Below are 20,334 nucleotides of genomic sequence, written 5' to 3'. Positions count from 1 at the left end.
TATGTGTGTCTTTCATAGAAATCAAAACCGTTTGACCAATCTTGATGAAACTTGGCGTGAACGTTCATTAGATACTAGCGGTGATCTTAGGATATGCAAAGTTATCCTGCAACAAGAGACTTTACTAGATTTAGGTCAATGGTGCATTGTGAAGATGCCTTTTACACTATAACAAAACTAAAACAGAACGAAAACTATTTTTGTATTTGATTAATTGAATTTGAGTATCGATACCTATAAACACACCGAACATTTCATAAACTTAAAAGAATTCGCCACACCACTTAGCGTTACAGAAATTATGTTAATTTGTAAGAAATTTGTTGAAAGAACAGATTGTTTTATTACGGTGAAGGGGATTTCAGGATTGCGTTCACCTTCGCCATGATTACGTTATGTAAACTTTAATGTCTTCAAAGCTTCCTCTTAAACGCCACCATTAATATGCAAAAGTAAAGGATTATCAGCTAAATACGAGTGAATAAAAACATTAAAAGAAGGGCTTTTGGGTTCTCATGAGTCGGTGGTCTATTTAAGGAAGAGCTGTTGACTTTAATAGTCATGTTTTTTTGGGGTCGTCAAGAGAGCTCAAGCTATTCGTTGCAGTGGGGACGGGGGAAGTACACAGAGGGTATACTGGTGACTTCTTCAGCGTAGGAATCAAATAATTTTCATACTCGCGTCACGTGCCGAGTCACAAAAAAAAAAACATGGTTGAGATTTTGAGGTTTCATCATTGACTATAGGCAGAAGTTTCCAGAAGGGTGAAAGCAACGCTTGACGGGCGGATATGGCGGCGGGTTGTAGGTTAGGTATCACAGGTTTAGATCATGGGCGTAGTCAGATTTTTTTTTCGGGGGGGGGGGGGTCGGGGGGATTTTTCCGCCCCCTCCCTCCTCGCAAAAAACAAAGTATATGTATGTATGTGTGTATGTGTACATAATCTTTATTACATTCTTACCCTTCAGTCTCTCGGAAGACGTTTATTGTGCCCTAGAATAGGTTCTTTCTGGAATTAGTGGAAAAATTGTAGACTCCCCGCCATCGCTAGCAAGGGGGTCTAGAGGAGCGCTGTAAGCGCCCCCAGCGCGGGGCGGAGCCGCGCCGCCAAGCACTATTTCTGGTATTGAAAGCCAACAAAATGCATATTCTGAGGTATCTACAGTGCATTTTCCTGCTATTTAATTTTTTTTTTTACAAAACCTAATGTGCTATTCTTACTGACTTAGACCCTCCCGCGCCGTTCGTCGCATTTGCCGTTAAGCTGTTTCCACAAAAATCTGTCACTGGTAATGTCTGAAACTTCTTCCCACCTGCCAAGTTGTACTAGAATGTCATCGCAACTCTTATTATGCGTAATTCATTTTGTCGGAGAACATGTCCCGCAAAAATATGCGACGCTCTGTCACAATCTTACTAAGGGGCATAGGATTTCCTTGATTTAGACCCGATCTCTATAACTGACTCCTTAAATCTGCTCAGTATACTATGTACGGTCCAATCACTTTTGTGTACTAGCGCGGCGGGAGGGATAAGGGGTATCTGGGAGAAGGTTTCCGTGCTGCCTTTAAAAAAAAACTATTTTTGAAAAGAAAGTTTGCTCGAGCCTCCACGATGAAAGTCCGACTTGTTAGATGGTTTTATAGACTATCTTTAGTTTTACAAATTTAACCAACGACCTAATTCTCTACACAAGGTTTTTCTCTCATTAACTTAGTAGATTTTCTATATAAACAACATTAATTGATAACGACTAATTAATTAGCTAATTTGGTTATTACAAAGATTATATCGACTCCGTCTGTTTGTATGGTACAAATTTTGTACACGTTATTTCTCCCACTTCCCATTATGGTATCAAGTTGAAACTTTCCACAATATTTCATTGTCCCTAACAAAACATGAATTGATAAAAAAATTCAACCAATTAATTATTTAATTATTGGAATTTATTAATTTTGTTTGATAGAGAAAAGGAAAAATCAATATTAAAATATTGAGATATATGGCTTAAAATGAAATCAGATGTACAGTTTATTCCTTTATTTAAGCTTTCTTTTTTTAAAAAGTATTTTCTATATTTTGCTTCTTTTTTTTTTTTTGGTCTTAATTGATTTATTTGTTGTCTTCGATAATGAATAATTATACAAAGTTTCAGCTTGATCCGAGAATGGGAAGTGGGAGAAATAACGTGTACAAGAATTGTACGAGACATTTAAAATGAGTTGATTAAGCTCGGTTCAAAATGAACAATACTAGATTTTAGATACGTATACCGCAAGTTTTTAAAATATGTTAAAGCATTTCATAATCGTGTAACTTGGTCTCCTGGTCTGTATATCATTCTAATGTCATATTTCTATGACTTAATGTCACGTAACGGTCAATTTTGACAATAATAAATATTTTTGAACTCTAATCGTTAAAGTTCACACAAAAGTATGTCATAAACATGTCAGATTTTAAAGCTCCAGGAAAAATGTTGTTTCATGAATACACCAGGCTTGAAAGTACATTTTTCATGTGGTTTATTTCCCTTGGAAGAAGCTTTTTGATTTCCTACTGAACTCCCCTTCCCTTAAGTAAAAAAAAATAGATCTTGTTGGATCATGGTTAAGAGTACAGACTCACCAGAACAGATCGTAAACAAATATCTAGCTAAAGTTTCATTTTGCATATCAACGCCCAAAATGTATAGTAAACCAATGATAACAATTTAGTAATTAATTTCATATTTGTAAAAAAAAGAAAAGAAAGAACATCAAGGACTGGACATAGCTGAAATCTAAAAACTGGAGGGGGGCGGTACGCGTTTAAGCGTTCCAACCTTGCCGCCCAACTTGGAACACTTTACCTGGAGATTTTCACGATAAACTAAATAATGTCAAGGACACTAAATATAACTTCCCAATTGCCAACTTAATAAAAGTTACTTAAACAATATTTAATTCTGCAGTGTTAACAGCGTGTACCAGTAATGGACACCTCCTTTATATTGCACACCAGATACACCAAACAGCTTGCTATTGATAGTTTTGTTTGTTTTTAGCTATAGATGAAAATCTTCAATTTACAAGTGTGTTTATGTTTTTTTTAAACAACAGTGAATGAAATAAAGAAAGACCGTTAGAGATTTTTGAGAGATCGAACATCCACCAAAGCAGCCCTCTCACCTAAAAAGTTCTAGATCCGCATTTGTCTGAACTATTGAAGGGGTTTGACAAGTGTGCATCAACATGTGTCAGTCAAAGCCCTATTTTGTAAGTATTATATTAAAGACACTTTTTCCTAACCCCACTGGAATGAATGGCTGTCAATAGAGAACATTGCTTTTCCTACTTTAGTATCTCTGAAAGTATTTTGGTTTTGTGTTCTTAAGTATTATGTGGTAATATTAAAATTGGAACAGGCCCAGGCACATTTGCAAATACTAATTACAAATTTGCAAAAGAAGCAAGATCTCTACACGAGTCCTCCTCTAGTGGGTTTGAACTCAGTGACGACAGTCCGTAGTGCATACCACAGAAGTCTCACTGAACCAGGCAAGGGATTTTTAAAAAAAATGTCAGAATGTCATATTTATTATACTGTTTTTAAAACCGAAGAATTCCGATCTGCTCTGTGAGAGCGCGTATAAATTAGGAAATGTTAAATCTACCTGGTATAACCCAGATTCCAGCAGGTAATATTATGCAGACGACTGGATAAAATGTCATTTCGGCTTTTTTGCAGTCACGACGTGACGTAAACTGGTACAGGGAACAACTTAACTTTTTTTTCCCATACTGTTAAACCCATCCTCATCACCTACAACTATTGTTGTAATTTTTATTGAGCCTTCAACATCTTTTAGGCATATACATCAAGGGGGTTAACCGGTTTATGTCTATTATTTAACTTGTTATCTGCCCCTCTTTGACAAATGGAGTGAGATTTATCGCACGAAGTAGCCTTAGAGGCTTTTAAAAATATTATAGTCATAAGTCAGGTATATTTTTCAACATACATAAGTCGAACAAAAAATGACAATAATAAAGGTAAATTAGAATAGCAACAAAAAAAAAAAAATTATTATATGCAAATTGGATAAAATTTATTTTTGCGTTCCAAAAGCTGCCATTCGAATGTCCTATTTTTCATACGCCCAGACTACATAATGTAAGGTCAAAGGGAAGTAGGCGGTTCCTGGTCCATACCATTTATAATTAATAATGAATTAAAAAAAAAACAATCTAATATTCTCTTTAGAAACCTGAATTCACAAATGAAAAAAAATGGCAGCAATTTAACCAATTTGACACCAATGTAAGGGCCAAATATATAACGGCTATATATCTTATTTAATATTATCTTATTTAGTATTATCTTCTAATTAGAAACGGTCTGTTTGCTGTACTAGAGAGAATCGGCTGCCCAAATAAGTTAAGAAAACTAGTGTCAGCTTTTCACGAAAATATGCAGGGCACCGTTCAGTTTGAAAGTTCTTCCTCCAGGCCATTCTCCATTAAGAGCGGTGTCAAACAAGGATGTGTACTGGCCCCTACACTATTTGGCATCTTCTTCTCAGTCGTACTATCCAGTGCTTTTAAATCCCTGGAAGACGGAATATACATCCATAGCAGATCCGATGGAAGGCTCTTTAACCTGGCACGTCTTAAAGCCAAAACGAAAAGGCGTCGTATATTGATAAGGGAGCTGCTGTTTGCCGATGACGCGGCACTCGTATCTCACTCACAAGGAGGTCTACAGAAGCTAGTGAACGCCTTAGCAGCTGCTTGTCAAGAGTTTAGCCTTACTATAAGTCTCTCCAAGACCGAAATCCTGGCACAAGACGTCGCAGAAATACCTATAATACAAATTGGGAACCACACCCTTTCAGTGGTGCAGGAATTTACCTACTTGGGTTCAACAATTGTCAGTAACCTAGACTTAGACATCGAGCTGACAAAAAGGATAGGAAAAGCTACCACAGCATTGGCAAAACTCTCCAAGCGCGTCTGGGAAAATGGTAAATTGACCACAGCGACCAAAATCCTAGTCTACAACGCCTGTGTTGTGAGCACTCTCCTTTATGGCAGTGAGAGCTGGTCAACATACATGTACCAAGAGCACAGATTGAATAGTTTCCACTTGCGCTGCCTGAGACGCATAATGGGCATCTCTTGGAGGGACCATGTCTCCAATCAGGAAGTTTTAAGATTGGCCAATATGAACAGCATGTATGCTCTCCTGACACAAAGAAGATTACGCTGGCTCGGACATGTCACCCGCATGCCAGATGGCAGAATCCCGAAAGATATCTTATATGCTGAGCTTGTGGAAGGAGTCAGACCCAAGGGCCGCCCAAGACTAACATATAGAGATGTCTGCAAGCGAGACATGAGAGCCTCAGGCATCAGCGAAAGTATGTGGGAAAACATAGCCAAAGACCGGAGTGCATGGAGACAGACTGTGCGTGCTGGGACAACCCTTGCTGAGAACAAAAGAATTGAAGCGGCTTTAATCAAGAGGGATAAAAAGAAAGCTGCCCTGTCTGCTAGCCCTAAATCAGAGGCATACACATGTACGAATTGTGGCAAAGTCTGCCGTTCTAGAATTGGCTTGATTAGCCACACCAGATTCTGCCCCGTCTCAAGATTAAGCCAAAACCAGTGACTCATTTGGGCGCATCCATTGCCTTTCGAGACAAAAGGAGCCATATATCTTATTTAATATTATCTTATTTAGTATTATCTTCTAATTAGAAACGTTCCATCAAAGAAGAAGAAGAAGAGTACGTTCCTAGTGTCAATCTAGGGTTACACGTTATTTAGACATTTAAACTATTCTAAAGTATTGGTTTTCATTGCTGATCCAGGCAACCCATTCCATGCTCTAATGGCACTATTATGACATTCTATCCTAGCAAATAAAGTAAGAAATGTCCCTTTATCTTTCTGTCTTTCTGCGTATTTTATTGGGTTATGTCTTTATGTTTTTGTATTAGTAAGTTATGGTTCAAGGTTTTTGTATTATTTCAACTTTACATTTAGGCTTCTGTGGCCAGATAACGTTAACAGTGAGGCCAGGCAGACTTTGCTGTAATGTCAAACAAAATTAAGCCCCAACCATTCAGCTTGTTAAATACGCCCTATCCAGCCACAATGTCCCATGAAATAAAATAAGTCAAATTTCGTTAAGTTTCTCTTCCTTTGATTTATTATGTGAATCGATTTTTTCCTACTATATATTTTATCATAAGATTGGAAATATTTAATGTTTCATCTTGTGTCATTTGATCTTTTCGTAATTGATGTATTCACCATTTGCAATCTTCTTCATTAATCTTTTCATGCTCTTAATTTTTTTTTATTTAATTGCTATAATAACATTGTATTATTATTATCAACATTTTTTTATATTTAATTGCTATAATAACATTGTATTATTATTATCAACATTTTTTTAAATTGCTATAATAACATTGTATTATTATTATCAACATTTTTTTATATTTAATTTCTATAATAACATTGTATTATTATTATCAACATTTTTTTAAATTGCTATAATAACATTGTATTATTATTATCAACATTTTTGTATTTGTTCATCTTTTATCAGCACATCAGACATGTAGTTTTTTTTAGCGGCCCCCGAAAGGGGAAAAGACGCTATTAGTTTTGTGCGAAATGTCTGTCCGTCTGACCGTCTGTCCGTCCGTCCCGTTTAGATCTCGTAAACTAGAAAATCCGACATCACAATAATTTAGACCATTCAAAGTTCTAATGCAACGGCTACTTTTTTTTTTTTTTCTTAAAGCGAAAAATCTAATTTTAAAAATCAGTTATGCAAGCAGTTTTTTAAAGATAAAAAGCTAATTAGTATGCATTATAAGTTAGACCTAATTTAAATCGAATAGTAATCTTAAAAACTCCATTTTTCTGAACATTTTTTTTATTGCGGAAATTTTTTTAAAATTTTTTTTTGAGGATTCGAATAAGAGATTGAGCCTTTTCAAAACAATTAGATCAATTATAAGACATCAGTTAGGCCAGGGGAGGCGAGGTGGCTGAGCGGTAAAGCGCTTGGCTTCCGAACCGGGGGTCCCGGGTTCGAATCCTGGTGAAGACTGGGATTTTCAACTTTGGAATCTTTGGGCGCCTCTGAGTCCACTCAGCTCTAAGGGGTACCTGACATTAGTTGGGGAAAAGTATAGGCGGTTGGTCGTTGTGCTGGCTACATGACACCCTCGCTAACCGTAGGCCACAAAAACAGACCACAGGGTCTAAAAGGGGAACTAGTTAGGCCAGGTTCACATCTAACTTTACATTCACTTACACCTATGCTTTGATCTGCGGGACCGTTGGGGCACTACACAAGATCTGTTAACTTTCTTTCTCCATTCTTATCTCTCATTTGTCTTTGATATAATTTTATTTGGATGTTCTTTCTGAAAATATTAAAGCCTGCCTGGGTGAACCTCTTCGGGGGCCGATTTTAAGTTTGTGTTTCCACACAAACTGTCTTTTGTAACCTTGTTTCACATTTTTTTGGAAATAGTTTTTACTTTGATTGGAGAATTTGGAGATTAAAGAATTTTCTTTAAACTTGTTGGTCTAAAGTACTCTAAAGTCTTAGCTCTAAAACTAATTTAAAGCGCATTGAATCATTGAGCTAAAAAAAATTCGTTCTTTTTAAATTGTTGTTTAAAGCTGGTCTACACAAGAGGCACTACGCCTAACAGCAGAGTTTCTCTCGCCAAGGCTCTACGGGAGGACTAGCCCTCCCAGCCTTGCTGCCATTTGGAGTTAATCTCAGGTCTACACAAGTTTCATTTTTGGAAAGACTGTCATGTCGAGAACATTTGTTGCTCTGCATTTACACCTTGATCTATATTTATAGCAACAAGAAAATAATAAAAACATTGAGGTTCGCAAACAACCTTGAAAACAAGCGGGGGTGATAAAATGTAAGCAGACGGTGACCCTGAACTTGTTATGTGACAAAATGCTGTCAACTTGTGCAACTTTTCTTTGTTGACAAGGTAGACAACTGTTGACTAACATTTCAGACGTGAGAGACTGGACTGACGCTTTCTATGACGTGATGCCATTAAAAACTAGGAAGCAATTTTTTCGGAAAACAAACACAACTGTAAATTATAAAACAAAAAAAAAAGTTAATTTTTGTTATTGTCGGCTTTGAGTTCCAGTACTACAGGGTTTTCGTCCACTGGGCATTTGCCGGTAATCAATTTAATGCTGACAAAATAAACAGCCTTGGCCTTCTTTATTTTCACCTTCCTCTTTTGAAATCTGCTGTTTTTTCTTGCTTCCTAGTCCTGCGACAGAATTGTAGGGCCACCAAACTTGACTCAGTGACAAATTCACACCATCTTTACGGACCTCTGCTGTTCTTAACAAGTATTTGAGAAACTCTGTTCACTATTTGATGCCCTGCACCTATCTAGCTCTAGTACTTTTAACTCGCTTTCTTTCACAATGCACTTTGCCTAGTTGGATTGTTTCAAAAAACAACATAACTTTGATCTTGTAGTGTTTTACTAGCTGATTACATCATAAGAAACATCAAAATGTACTTTTCCTTTAAACATTGCCATCTATAAATAGACTTTTTTTTTGTAGTGTGTACGCAATGTCATCAATACAGACCTCATCGGGACCAGAATTCAACTACCTTGTTCTAGATAGGCCTAATCATTGGCCTAATCATTGGCCTAATCATTGGCTAGACGAAAATAATTGAGCATTCAAAATAGCTAACATGAATTCATGGACCAGTTGTTGTTGCCAAGAACTATTTTCGGTATTGAAAGCCAACAAAATGCATATTCTGAGGTATCTACAGTGCATTATCCTGCAATTAAAAAGTTTTATTTCAAAAACCTAATCTGCTATTCTTACTAACTTAGATCTTCACGCGCCGTTCGGCGAATTGGGTGGCAAGCTGCTTCCACAAAAATCTGTCACTGGCAATGTCTGAAGCCTCTTCCCACCAGCTCTGAGGACCTCCGTGAAAGTGTGGCGCCAAGTTGTACTAAGATGTCTCTGTTTGCACTTTCCTCGTAATGGCCTCCATGTCATCGCAACTCTTATTATGCGTAATTCATTTTGTTGGAGAACATGTCCCGCAAACATTATGCGACGCTCTGTCACAACCTTACTAAGGGGTCGACTCCCAGTTAGGCATAGGATTTCCTTGATTTAGACACGATTTCTATAAGTGACTCCTAAAATCCGCCTTAGGCATCTTTGTTGAGCCACATTTATTCTTTTTCAATTTCGGCAGATGACTATTCAATGCACTTTATTAATGGATCCCAGCCACTGATAGAAATTTGCAACCTCTCTTGGCTACGCTCTTGGAATTAGATTACTGTAGTTTGCTTTAGATTTTATATCGAAAAGGGAAGTTTTATCGTCAAAATCATCTGTGGGAGGGTTTTAAACTGAAAAATCTCTGGAGTTTGTTTTTTTTCACACATTCAAAACCCCATTTAGCTAAGCTCATGAACTTCGTGACTGTAGTTTGCTTTAGAATAATATTGAAGAGAGAGGTTTTCAACTTCAAAACTCTCTGTAGGGGGATTTTAAACTTAAAACCATCTGGAGGGGTATTTAAACTTTTTTTAAAAAGCCCTCTGGAGGAGTGGGGTTTAACCTCAAAACCACACTTAACACACTTAATATATATATATATATATTGTTATATACTAGTTTAGAGAGTATGTTAGTTTTGTCAGACAAATAAATTGTTTATTTTTTTATGGACGGTAAAAGTAGTGACGTAGTAAGACAAACGAATGACGTAGGCCTAGTAGGATAGACGAACAAGAGATCAGCATGGATGTTAGTTAGAAATAGCGACGTTTATGAAGACTAGACGGACTTCCCAGTGATAAATAAATGTGTCATTTTATAAAAGGGAAAGTTGTTATCAAGTATATTTTGTAATGTTCTGTGGCTAATGTAGAGTAATAATTGAGATAGAAGTAAAGTCAGATAATATTAGCCCACAACAATATATATATATATATATATATATATATATATATATATATATATATATATATATATATATATAAATAGCTCAGGCAACCCCATTCCATGCTCTTATAGCACTAGGGAAGAAGGAGTATTTGTACAAATTTGTCCTAGCATATGGAACAAGGCATGTGCCTTTATCTTTGTGTCTTTCTGAGTATTTTATTAGATTTTGTTTTTGTATTTAAAGATTATGGTTCAGTGTTTTATGTATAATTGCTACTTTACTTTTGAGTCTTCCCCTTTCTAAATTTAGTGATTTTACTAAATGTGTTACTCAAGTCAAATGTGAATATTCGTTTGTTATGAATCTCACTGCTCTATTTTGTGTCTGTTCCAGTTTCTTAATGTTTTCTTGAGTTGAGGGGTCCCAAAGAGAGGATGCAATTTCATGCTTTTAGCTTTCTCAATGCGCAACGATCATATCACTTGTCTGAACCAGTTAGGAAAAAAAAGGGGGGAGAGAAGGGGTATCAGTGTGAATGTTACCATGATGGCTTTTTAAATGCATTTTAAAAAAGGTATACGATTTCAATTCGAACTCGAGGGCTCAATGAGACTAATTCAGTTTATACCACTTCAGTCAAATACAATTTCTTTCCCTTGTTCGAGATACCAAATAAAATAATTAACTACCAATAGTTAATTAGTTAATTGTTTTTTTTTATTTATTCTTGTGTTGTCAGGTAAAGGGAGTAATTGTGCCAAATTTCAGCTTGATTTGAGAATGGGAGTGGGAGAAATAAAGTTTACAAACTTTTTACCAGACTGGCAGACGGACAGAGTGAGTTGATATAAGCTTTGTAATAAAAAAAAAATTTGGATGAAACATGATAAACACCTTCTGTGTTAGTTTGTGAGGGAGATTATTTGTCATGATCTACTGCCAAGAAACTTTTGGACTATTTTAAACTAGATCTAGACTAGCGTACTTTGTCATATTAAAACAAAACAATAATGGTGGAGAGGGGCAGGGTAAGGCCTGTCATATTAATTATACTGATGTTCTCTCAAAAGCTCTTTAAAAATGTGTATTTTGTTTTGTTTTTATATCTTCTTCGCGACGTGGTCGCGAGCAATTTCCTGGTCTGTGTAAGCTTTCATGTACCTGGCTAGTTGTTTAAGAAGTACAAAGAATGACATCATATGTAGAGCAGAAAGTAAATCATAAACTTAAAAGAATTTATTTTTCATTTTTTATTAGTTTTCTTGCATTAATACTTTTAATAGAACAATTTTAAAAATAGTTTGTTTTTTTTTTTTGTTGTTTTTTTTTGTAAATTTACGTTTTCTTTTTTCATGTACTCAATTTTTAGAGACCAAAATAGGTCTAAGAGAAACCATTTTCTTTTGATACGTCTGTTAATTGTGTTTAAATCATAAAAAAAAAAAACTGTATTCAAACTCCAATTATGTTGTGCTCGACATAGCGCACCATTTTGTTTTGTTTTTAATTAAAATAAGCAAACTGCGTCTACATAGGCCAACACAAATTTCTTTTTTTTTTTTAATTAATTTTTCGGAGCTTGTGAAAATTTAGTGTTATGTTTTTTATTATTATTATTTTTTTGTTTTGTTTCTTTTTGTTTGTTAGTTTTTGTGGGGCTTTTTTTTTTTTCCATATTAAATTACACAGACTTCAGTATAATGAAAATGTAAGCCTTATAACAAGTGCTACATTGCATTCTGGCTCACACTCCGATCGCTAGTACATATACTGCCTTGGTGGCTGAGTGGTAAAGCGCTTAGCTTATGAACCAAGAGTCTTGACTTTGAATCCCTGTGTCGACTGGCGTTTTTAATTTTGTGAATTTTAAAGCTATCTTGAGTTGACCCAACTACCTGACATCGGTTGAGGAAAAGTAAAGATGATTGGTCGTTGTGCTGGCCACATAACACGTCGCTAACCGTTTGCAATAGGAATAGATGACCTTTACATCCTCTGCCGTATAGATCGGAAAGTCTGAAATGGGTACTTTACTATATCAAAATACTTTATAGATATGCAATGATATATACATATGCCAATTTGATTTTTTAAATTTTTTATATTATCATTCATCACCAATTCTCCATCTTGCCGTGGACGAAAAAAATACGAAAAGTTTAGCCCTTTATCACTTACCTTAGATCTAGGAACAGTAAGATATTCTCATGATCGAAACCACAGCGGTTAAATTTACCAAAAAACAATTTCTTATTCTCAATTTCGACGCAACATTTTTTTAAGCCAACATATTGAAAAGTACAAGATTATAGTTCAGCTTTTAAGCACTTTACTTTTTGTGCGTAATTTCCTCAGATAACACTCGGCCAGCTCTGTCGGTAGAGCATCAGACTTTAAATCTGAGGGTCAGGGTTTTAAGTTACTAATCGCGCGATAATTTTTTTTTAATATTAATTTTTTTTAAATAGCGCTTTTCGCACAATTTAATTTTAATAATTCGCTGTACATAAAAGTTGAAACGGAATTTATCAAATCGATCCTAAGATGATTTTTGACACTGGATTAAAACATTTATGTTACTTGAAAGCATCAGAGAGAAATTACGATACACAGTCAAAAAAAAAACAAATTGGGGGTTCCAAAGATAGAAAGAGAGAGAGAAAGAGAGAGAGAGAGAGAGAGAGAGAGAGAGAGAGAGAGAGAAGGAAAGAGCAGAGAGCGTGCCGTTTCATTTCAGTCTACAGATACAATAATTCACGGGCTAAAAAAAGTATGTTAAAAAAAAAGATCGCTAAAATGCCCGTTTATTGAAATTAAAAAAAAAAAAAGAAAAGGAGGGGGGGGGGAATATTATGTCTATAAAACACTATAAAGCCTGTGAACACATCAACGGGCGTAGCCGGTGTGTACTGCTAATATTACATAAGTTACATTCATTTAAAAAAAACCACTGTGCATTCAAGACACAAACGTGCTTTAAAACATAGCAAGCGTTAGGAAAAAAAAACTAGCAGGAGCCTAAAATAATTTTAAAAACAAATCTGTTCCTATTTATGTTCAATTAAACTAAACATTCGCATTTTATTTATCATTGAAAAACTAAAGAGAAATAAAAGTGGCCAGTATGGGCGCAGAACCCACGACATTCTCGCGACGCTTTATCAACTTAACTAACCAGCCATACTCCAAATTTGCGCAAATTTAGCTGGAAATAAATGAATCAATTTTTTTACTTGTGTCTTTTGACCACCTTTCTCTACCAATTAACTTTTGATTGTGAAGACAGTGTGATCTAATTGTAGGAATTAATTTATCTCAAATCGTATTCAAAACTTACCGCAGAAAATTGTCGGGATCTCATCAACAGAACATGCTGTAAATATTTCTCACGATCAAAGAACTCCACCCATCGCATCCGTCTGTCGTCAACGCTCGTTTGAGAATCAATTGGACACTCGGGCACATCAGGGAGCTCACTGGGAGCTGCCACTGTAGTCATCTTTAACTGAACAAATTGGTGTTTCTACTTGTATCTCCAACTATTTTAACTGTTCTAAATCTCTATTAATTCATCAGAAATCTCTATTTCAGTTAAGCTTTTTTGGGCATCTATGAATTATCATAAGACACGGATAACTTGGAAACCAAAGTGTATCATCCACATGAAAAAATCAACAGAACAAGCACAAAACATATGATGAAAAAAAATGCCCATGTTTCAGACGTTATCAAGGTAACGATCAGAAAACTTCTAATTACATGCACACAGAATGAAACCTCTGCGAGAGTTTCGATTGTAGGTGTCCTGGAATACTATAGGTTTAAATGCCGCAAGATATCTGCAAGTAAATGTGAAGTGGAAATTTAAAAAAAACAACTTCTCTTTACGTGTATCATGATGTAATTATATATAGATACGTCATGGATACATTAAATACTAAATAGTTTGTGTGTGTGTTTATATTGGTACTACATTTATTTATAACATCATAAAAGTATATGTCTTTAAGTGTTGTTGTTTTGTTTTTGTTAATTCGAGTTGAAATTAAACTATTTTTTAAATATTTTATGTATTACATTTTTATTACAATATATGCAATTTTAAAATGAAATATTTCATTAAATATGAAGATGTACCGTACCTTTAAACTGTATTTACGATCCGTATAAACGTTTGTTCAGAAATGTTGAACTAAAGAAAGTTGCCACCTTGCCTTACATGAATATTATTTTTAAACATTTGTCGCCAAATTAATTTACCTTCATGTCTAATATTATAGGCCCTATATATTTGCTGACCACGTAAATTAACAGGAATTTTATTTTTAAAATCCTAGTAAAATCTAGTTGATAACTTATATTCAAAAAAAAATCGAATATCTGTCAACAAATTGTTCTGTTAGAATGAATCAGAAAAAAAAAGAACTCACGCAATCATAAACTGCGGAAGTGACGCCACACTGGGCCTACGAGTTGACAGGCCCAACAACCAGTCACGTCGTCTCTCGTTATTACCACAAAATAACGAAACGGCGAGAGAAGAGTGCAGGCAGTGGGAAATTACTTTTTGAAAAATAAATTACTTAAAAGATGTGTGCATCCTTTATAATTAAGACTTTTGAAAATTAGTGGAGTAAAAAATTATCAACGAAGTCATACCATGGAATTCGATCTAGATCTATGATTTATTCGGTTTTGGAGCTACCGAAAGACGTGAGACAGTTTAAGATGCAGATTCTTGATTTTGAAAGGATCAACTCAATACACAAAAATGTTGAGACCACAAGATCGAATCTGTTCCTAACATCTGTTACAATATGTAGACAGGCATATGTACAATATGCTAGCTATACACTATACTCATAAACAGTTATTTCTTTGATATGAAATATTTCCTTTTAGTATGACATTTGAAAATAAGTGTAAGTGTATTTAAAATAGAGAAAAACATATAGAGAGGAGAGAGAGAGAAGAAAAGAAAAGAGAAACATGGAGAGAGAGAGAGAAAGAGAGAGAGAAGAAGAAAAGAAAAGAGAAACATGGAGAGAGAGAGAGAGAGAAGAAGAAAAGAGAAACAGAGAGAGAAAAGAAAGAAACAGAGAAAGAGAGAAGAAGAAAAGAAAAGAGAAATATGGAGAGAGAGAGAGAAAGAGAGAGAGAAGAAGAAAAGAAAAGAGAAACATAGAGAGAGAGAGAGAAGAAAGAAACACAGAGAGAGAGAGAGAGAAGAAAAGAGAAACAGAGAGAGAAAAGAAAGAAACAGAGAAAGAGAGAAGAAGAAAAGAAAAGAGAAATATGGAGAGAGAGAGAGAAAGAGAGAGAGAAGAAGAAAAGAAAAGAGAAACATGGAGAGAGAGAGAGAGAGAAGAAGAAAAGAGAAACAGAGAGAGAAAAGAAAGAAACAGAGAAAGAGAGAAGAAGAAAAGAAAAGAGAAATATGGAGAGAGAGAGAGAAAGAGAGAGAGAAGAAGAAAAGAAAAGAGAAACATAGAGAGAGAGAGAGAAGAAAGAAACACAGAGAGAGAGAGAGAGAAGAAAGAAACACAGAGAGAGAGAGAGAGAGAAGAAAGAAACACACAGAGAGAGAGAGAGAGAGAGAGAAGAAAGAAACACAGAGAGAGAGAGAAGAAAGAAACACAGAGAGAGAGAGAAAGAGAAGAAAGAAACACAGAGAGAGAGAGAGAGAGAGAGAAGAAAGAAACAGAGAGAGAGAGAGAGAGAAGAAAGAAACACAGAGAGAGAGAGAGAAGAAAGAAACACAGAGAGAGAGAGAGAAGAAAGAAACACAGAGAGAGAGAGAAGAAAGAAACACAGAGAGAGAGAAAAGAAGAAGAAAAGACAAGAGAAACATGGAGAGAGAGAGAGAGAGAAGAAAGAAACACAGAGAGAGAGAGAAAGAGAAAGTACAAGAGAAAAGAGAGAGTTGAATATGTCGATAGAAAGAGTGAGAGAGAATTTAAGCTCAATATATGTGTTTCTCTTGTTGTTGCTTTTTTCAGACCTATAGACCTAAAATACCTGAATAAGAATGATAAATTTAGAAATATAAGTATATGTGTGTCTGAGAGAGACAGAAACAGAGCGAGGAGAGAAAGGTCAAATAGAGAGAAAAAACAGATAGAAGAGCAAGGGATAGAAAAAGAAAGACAGATGAAAAAGAAAAGAGATGGGAAATTGCAGGAGAAGAGAGAAACGTTGAAGATGGAAAAGAGAGAGAGAGAGAGAGACAAGATAGACAAGTAAAAGATAAAAATACATTTTAAAAAGCAAAGCTTATCTAAGGAGAGGAAACGCAAAATAATATTTCTCAATACGGCAAGGTTTAACTCCCTTTTTCTAAATAAAACTGTTTTTATTTGTTTTGTTTTTGTATTGATTCAAGTAATGTCATTGACTATAAATAGTTGTGCAGAATTTCAACTAGATCCACAAAAAAGGGAAGTTGGGAGAAAAAAGCCTGTACTAAATTTGTACCAGGCAGACAGACAGACTTTGTAACAAGAAAAACAGAAAAAAAAATACTTTAAAATAAAAAAAAAAAAAAAGCTTATACGAAGTGTAGTTGTAGGCCTATCAATTAGTTAAGGTCAGCCATGTAATGTAATTACGTTTTTTAATAAATCTACAACAATAAATATGTGCGATTAGAAATATTTTTACCAATTTTATTTTTTTTTAGAGCTATTTCATGCTTGTAGCTTTCTCAACACGCTAGGATCCTATCACTTTCTCAACACGCTAAGATCCTATCACTTTCTCAACACGCTAGGATCCTATCACTTTCTCAACACGCTAGGATCCTATCACTTTCTCAACACGCTAGGATCCTATCACTTTCTCAACACGCTAAGATCCTATCACTTTCTCAACACGCTAGGATCCTATCACTTTCTCAACACGCTAGGATCCTATCACTTTCTCAACACGCTAGGATCCTATCACTTTCTCAACACGCTAGGATCCTATCACTTTCTCAACACGCTAGGATCCTATCACTTTCTCAACACGCTAAGATCCTATCACTTTCTCGACACGCTAGGATCCTATCACTTTCTCAACACGCTAGGATCCTATCACTTTCTCAACACGCTAGGATCCTATCACTTTCTCAACACGCTAAGATCCTATCACTTTCTCAACACGCTAGGATCCTATCACTTTCTCAACACGCTAGGATCCTATCACTTTCTCAACACGCTAGGATCCTATCACTTTCTCAACACGCTAGGATCCTATCACTTTCTCAACACGCTAGGATCCTATCACTTTCTCAACACGCTAGGATCCTATCACGTGTCTAGACCAGTTGGGGAAATAGGGGGAGGAGAAAGAAGGGGAGATGTAGGAGAATTTTACCGTAAATGTTGTTTTTTTTTTTTAAAGCATTTATAGAAAAAAATGAAACGGGGCCTGGTGATTATATATGCCCAACCTGTGATCGCAGCTGTGTATCAAGGATTGGCCTCTTTAGTCACACAAGAAGTTGCAAAGGAAAAGATGTTCTCTCGAGACGTAAAATGCCACAGAGAGAAAAAAAAATGAATTCGAACTCATGACTCAAGCCTCCTCAAGCCGACATTCTAACCACTCTGCTAGTGAGGTGTATGAAAACTAAACATTGTATAGTTATTTATTGTTTCTTTCGAACTTACTATAAAGCGGTGACCTAAAAAGTGGACTAATTCATATAAGTCTAAAACAATTTTCCCTTGTTCGAGATATCAAATGAAATAATTAATTACCAATAGTTAATTAATTAATTGGTTAATTTTTTTATTGATTTTTGTGTTGTCAGGCAAAAGAAATAATTGTGCAAAATTTCATCTTGATCCGAGATTGGGTGTCGGAGAAATAACGTGTAGGCCCTACATACTTTTTTACCAGACAAGAGTGATTTGATATAAGCTTTGTATAAAGGAGCGGTTTTAGGTTTTTGGTAGACTTGGGCAAAGAGTTACACTAAGTAGCAACACATTTTTAAGAAATAAGTTTTCAAGAACAGAACAGTAGAAAGTAAACAAACAAACAAACAAACAAACATTTCTTTGCCCAAGTCTACCAACATCAAGTCATATATAGGCCCTTATAGTTTGTATATTACATATTACATTATTACATGTGATTCGCCGCACTGTCACTCAAAGAACTAACTGGTTTCTCCTTGAAGAAACGTATTATGGGAAGGAAAATCCTTGAACATAACAAGACCATAAAAATGCCTTTGTCACCTCAGCTTGTCTGCTACAACTCAGAGGAAATCCTAAGATAGCTATCATTCATTTCTCGTCACTGTCTCGCGTTGAGGAACGTGACGTGCATAATAATTGGACGGAATTAAAGTCTTCGTCAACCTAATCTTTTTTTTTTTTTTTTTACTTTCTTTGAACCTAGGCACATATTTTTATGATTTTTTAACTTAAAGTTTTAAAATTGTTGACCAGTTTCTATGGAAACCTTAAAATTTGGGTTTGCGGAAGAAGAGGGATAAATAATGGTTTGGTTCACTTATGTTCACTCTAGTAAGAATCTCCAACGTAGAGGATTTGTTTAATTATTAATTTGCATTACCGCTATTTGAGTTTTTTAAATATATCATCCCCCTCTTACTAAAATTATTCACCTTCACCTGTCCCTTAATCTGTTGGACCGATGGGGCACCACACATAATCTGTCTATTTCCAATCCTCTGTTTTTTTTTGTTTTTTTTGTTGTTGTTGTTTTTTTGTCTAGGATAGAACCCTCTTTCAATGTCCATTCTTTTATGATGTCTTCACAGCGCTTTCTCTGTCTACCTCTTTTTCTTTTTCCAATTATTATAAGTAAATAAATAGTTTTAAAATTCCGCCTATTCAAAAAATGTTTTTCTCCACTAACTACAGTCCCGCAGTGGCAGCCTTTCTCATCTCGTTTCAAGGAGTCTAATGTATTTTGCAAAATACGTTTCCAAGCTTGGCTTTTGTCGGTCATCTTGGTACTTGCGTAAATAACTATATAATTATTTATGGTACTACAACTACTAAATGTATTTTTAACTATTTTTTTCGTGTCTATTCTTACTCCCCCTTTTCCCCACTCTAAAACTCAGAGAGAGGTGACATATATGCTCAAGGTTTCTAATGATCTACATTGGAAACAGGCAGGATCTTAAAAACACGACTCCAGGAACACCTTAGAGACATTCAAAATTTCTCAACTAAGCCCGTTTCAATTCAAATCTCATCACTTCTATACAACAATGTAATTACAAAAACACCCGTCTGCGTATTGAAATTAAACTTATTTACATGTCAGGCACCCTCCACCATTGCGGGATCAAACTTACATTTATTTCAAATGAAATGAAGACTAACACTCCAACCTATTCCCATTTCCCTTTGTCAGACATCACCATACCCTTCCGATTTCCCGAGCGTTAGTGCGCAGCTCATTTCTTTTCTGCATCTTCGTCTTCCTCGTTTTCATCTTTATGTTGGAACGTTCAGATGACTAGACCAATATACGAGATGAACTGTTGGAGTGTTCAGATGACTAGACCAATATACGAGATGAACTGTTGGAACGTTCAGATGACTAGACCAATATACGAGATGAACAGTTGGAACGTTCAGATGACTAGACCAATATACGAGATGAACAGTTGGAACGTTCAGATGACTAGACCAATATACGAGATGAACAGTTGGAACGTTCAGATGACTAGACCAATATACGAGATGAACTGTTGGAACGTTCAGATGACTAGACCAATATACGAGATGAACTGTCGGAACGTTCAGATGACTAGAACAATATACGAGATGAACTGTTGGAACGTTCAGAAGACTAGACCAATATACGAGATGAACTGTCGGAACGTTCAGATGACTAGACCGATATACGAGATGCTTAAAAATACCTTTTCAATATAAAAATAAAGTATATTTACCTTTTCAACATACAAATAAAGTATATTGGTCTAGTCATCTGAACGTTCCAACAGTTCATCATAATATTTTAGACCATTCTAAGTTCTGATGCAATGGCTACTTTTTTTTTCTTCTCAAAGCGAAAAATCTAATTTTTTAAATCACTTATGCAAGCAGTTTATTCATAAAAATACACCACTTTTACAACTATTCACTATTAATAGTAACAAACACGGGAAGTTCTTTATTAGGGAAGATAGCAACCAGCCATATTTGTAACACATTTATGCTAATGGTTTTAGATTTTTGTCAAAAAAAATATTTTTTTTACATTTGTATTGCTAAGTTAAATAAGTTCTGTCATACTACTACATTTACACACAAAAATGTTTACTTTAAAAAAAATCTATTTAGTATGTATTTAAGTTGGACATAA

General features: G+C 35.3%; 1 protein-coding gene across 2 annotated transcripts in view; it reads right to left on the bottom strand.

Moving 5' to 3' along the window:
• LOC106064896 (uncharacterized) overlaps positions 1 to 14,553 on the bottom strand; it is a 35,797-nt gene extending 21,244 nt beyond the window's left edge. The window contains exons 1-2 of one of the 2 annotated variants that reach the window (XM_056012891.1): positions 14,424 to 14,553; positions 13,331 to 13,832 (exon numbers count right to left, since the gene is read on the bottom strand). In XM_056012891.1, coding sequence (XP_055868866.1) covers positions 13,331 to 13,492 — 162 coding nt within the window. In that variant the 5' untranslated portion in view covers positions 13,493 to 13,832; positions 14,424 to 14,553. The other variant, XM_013223550.2, reaches the window with a different exon arrangement.
• Between the last annotated feature and the right edge of the window lie 5,781 nt (positions 14,554 to 20,334).

The sequence above is a fragment of the Biomphalaria glabrata genome, chromosome 15 (assembly GCF_947242115.1).
Source record: "Biomphalaria glabrata chromosome 15, xgBioGlab47.1, whole genome shotgun sequence".
In the NCBI taxonomy this organism is placed as follows: Eukaryota; Metazoa; Mollusca; class Gastropoda; family Planorbidae; genus Biomphalaria; species Biomphalaria glabrata.
The sequence above is the reverse complement of the archived record's forward strand: the minus strand, read 5'-3'. Positions and strand labels throughout refer to the sequence as shown.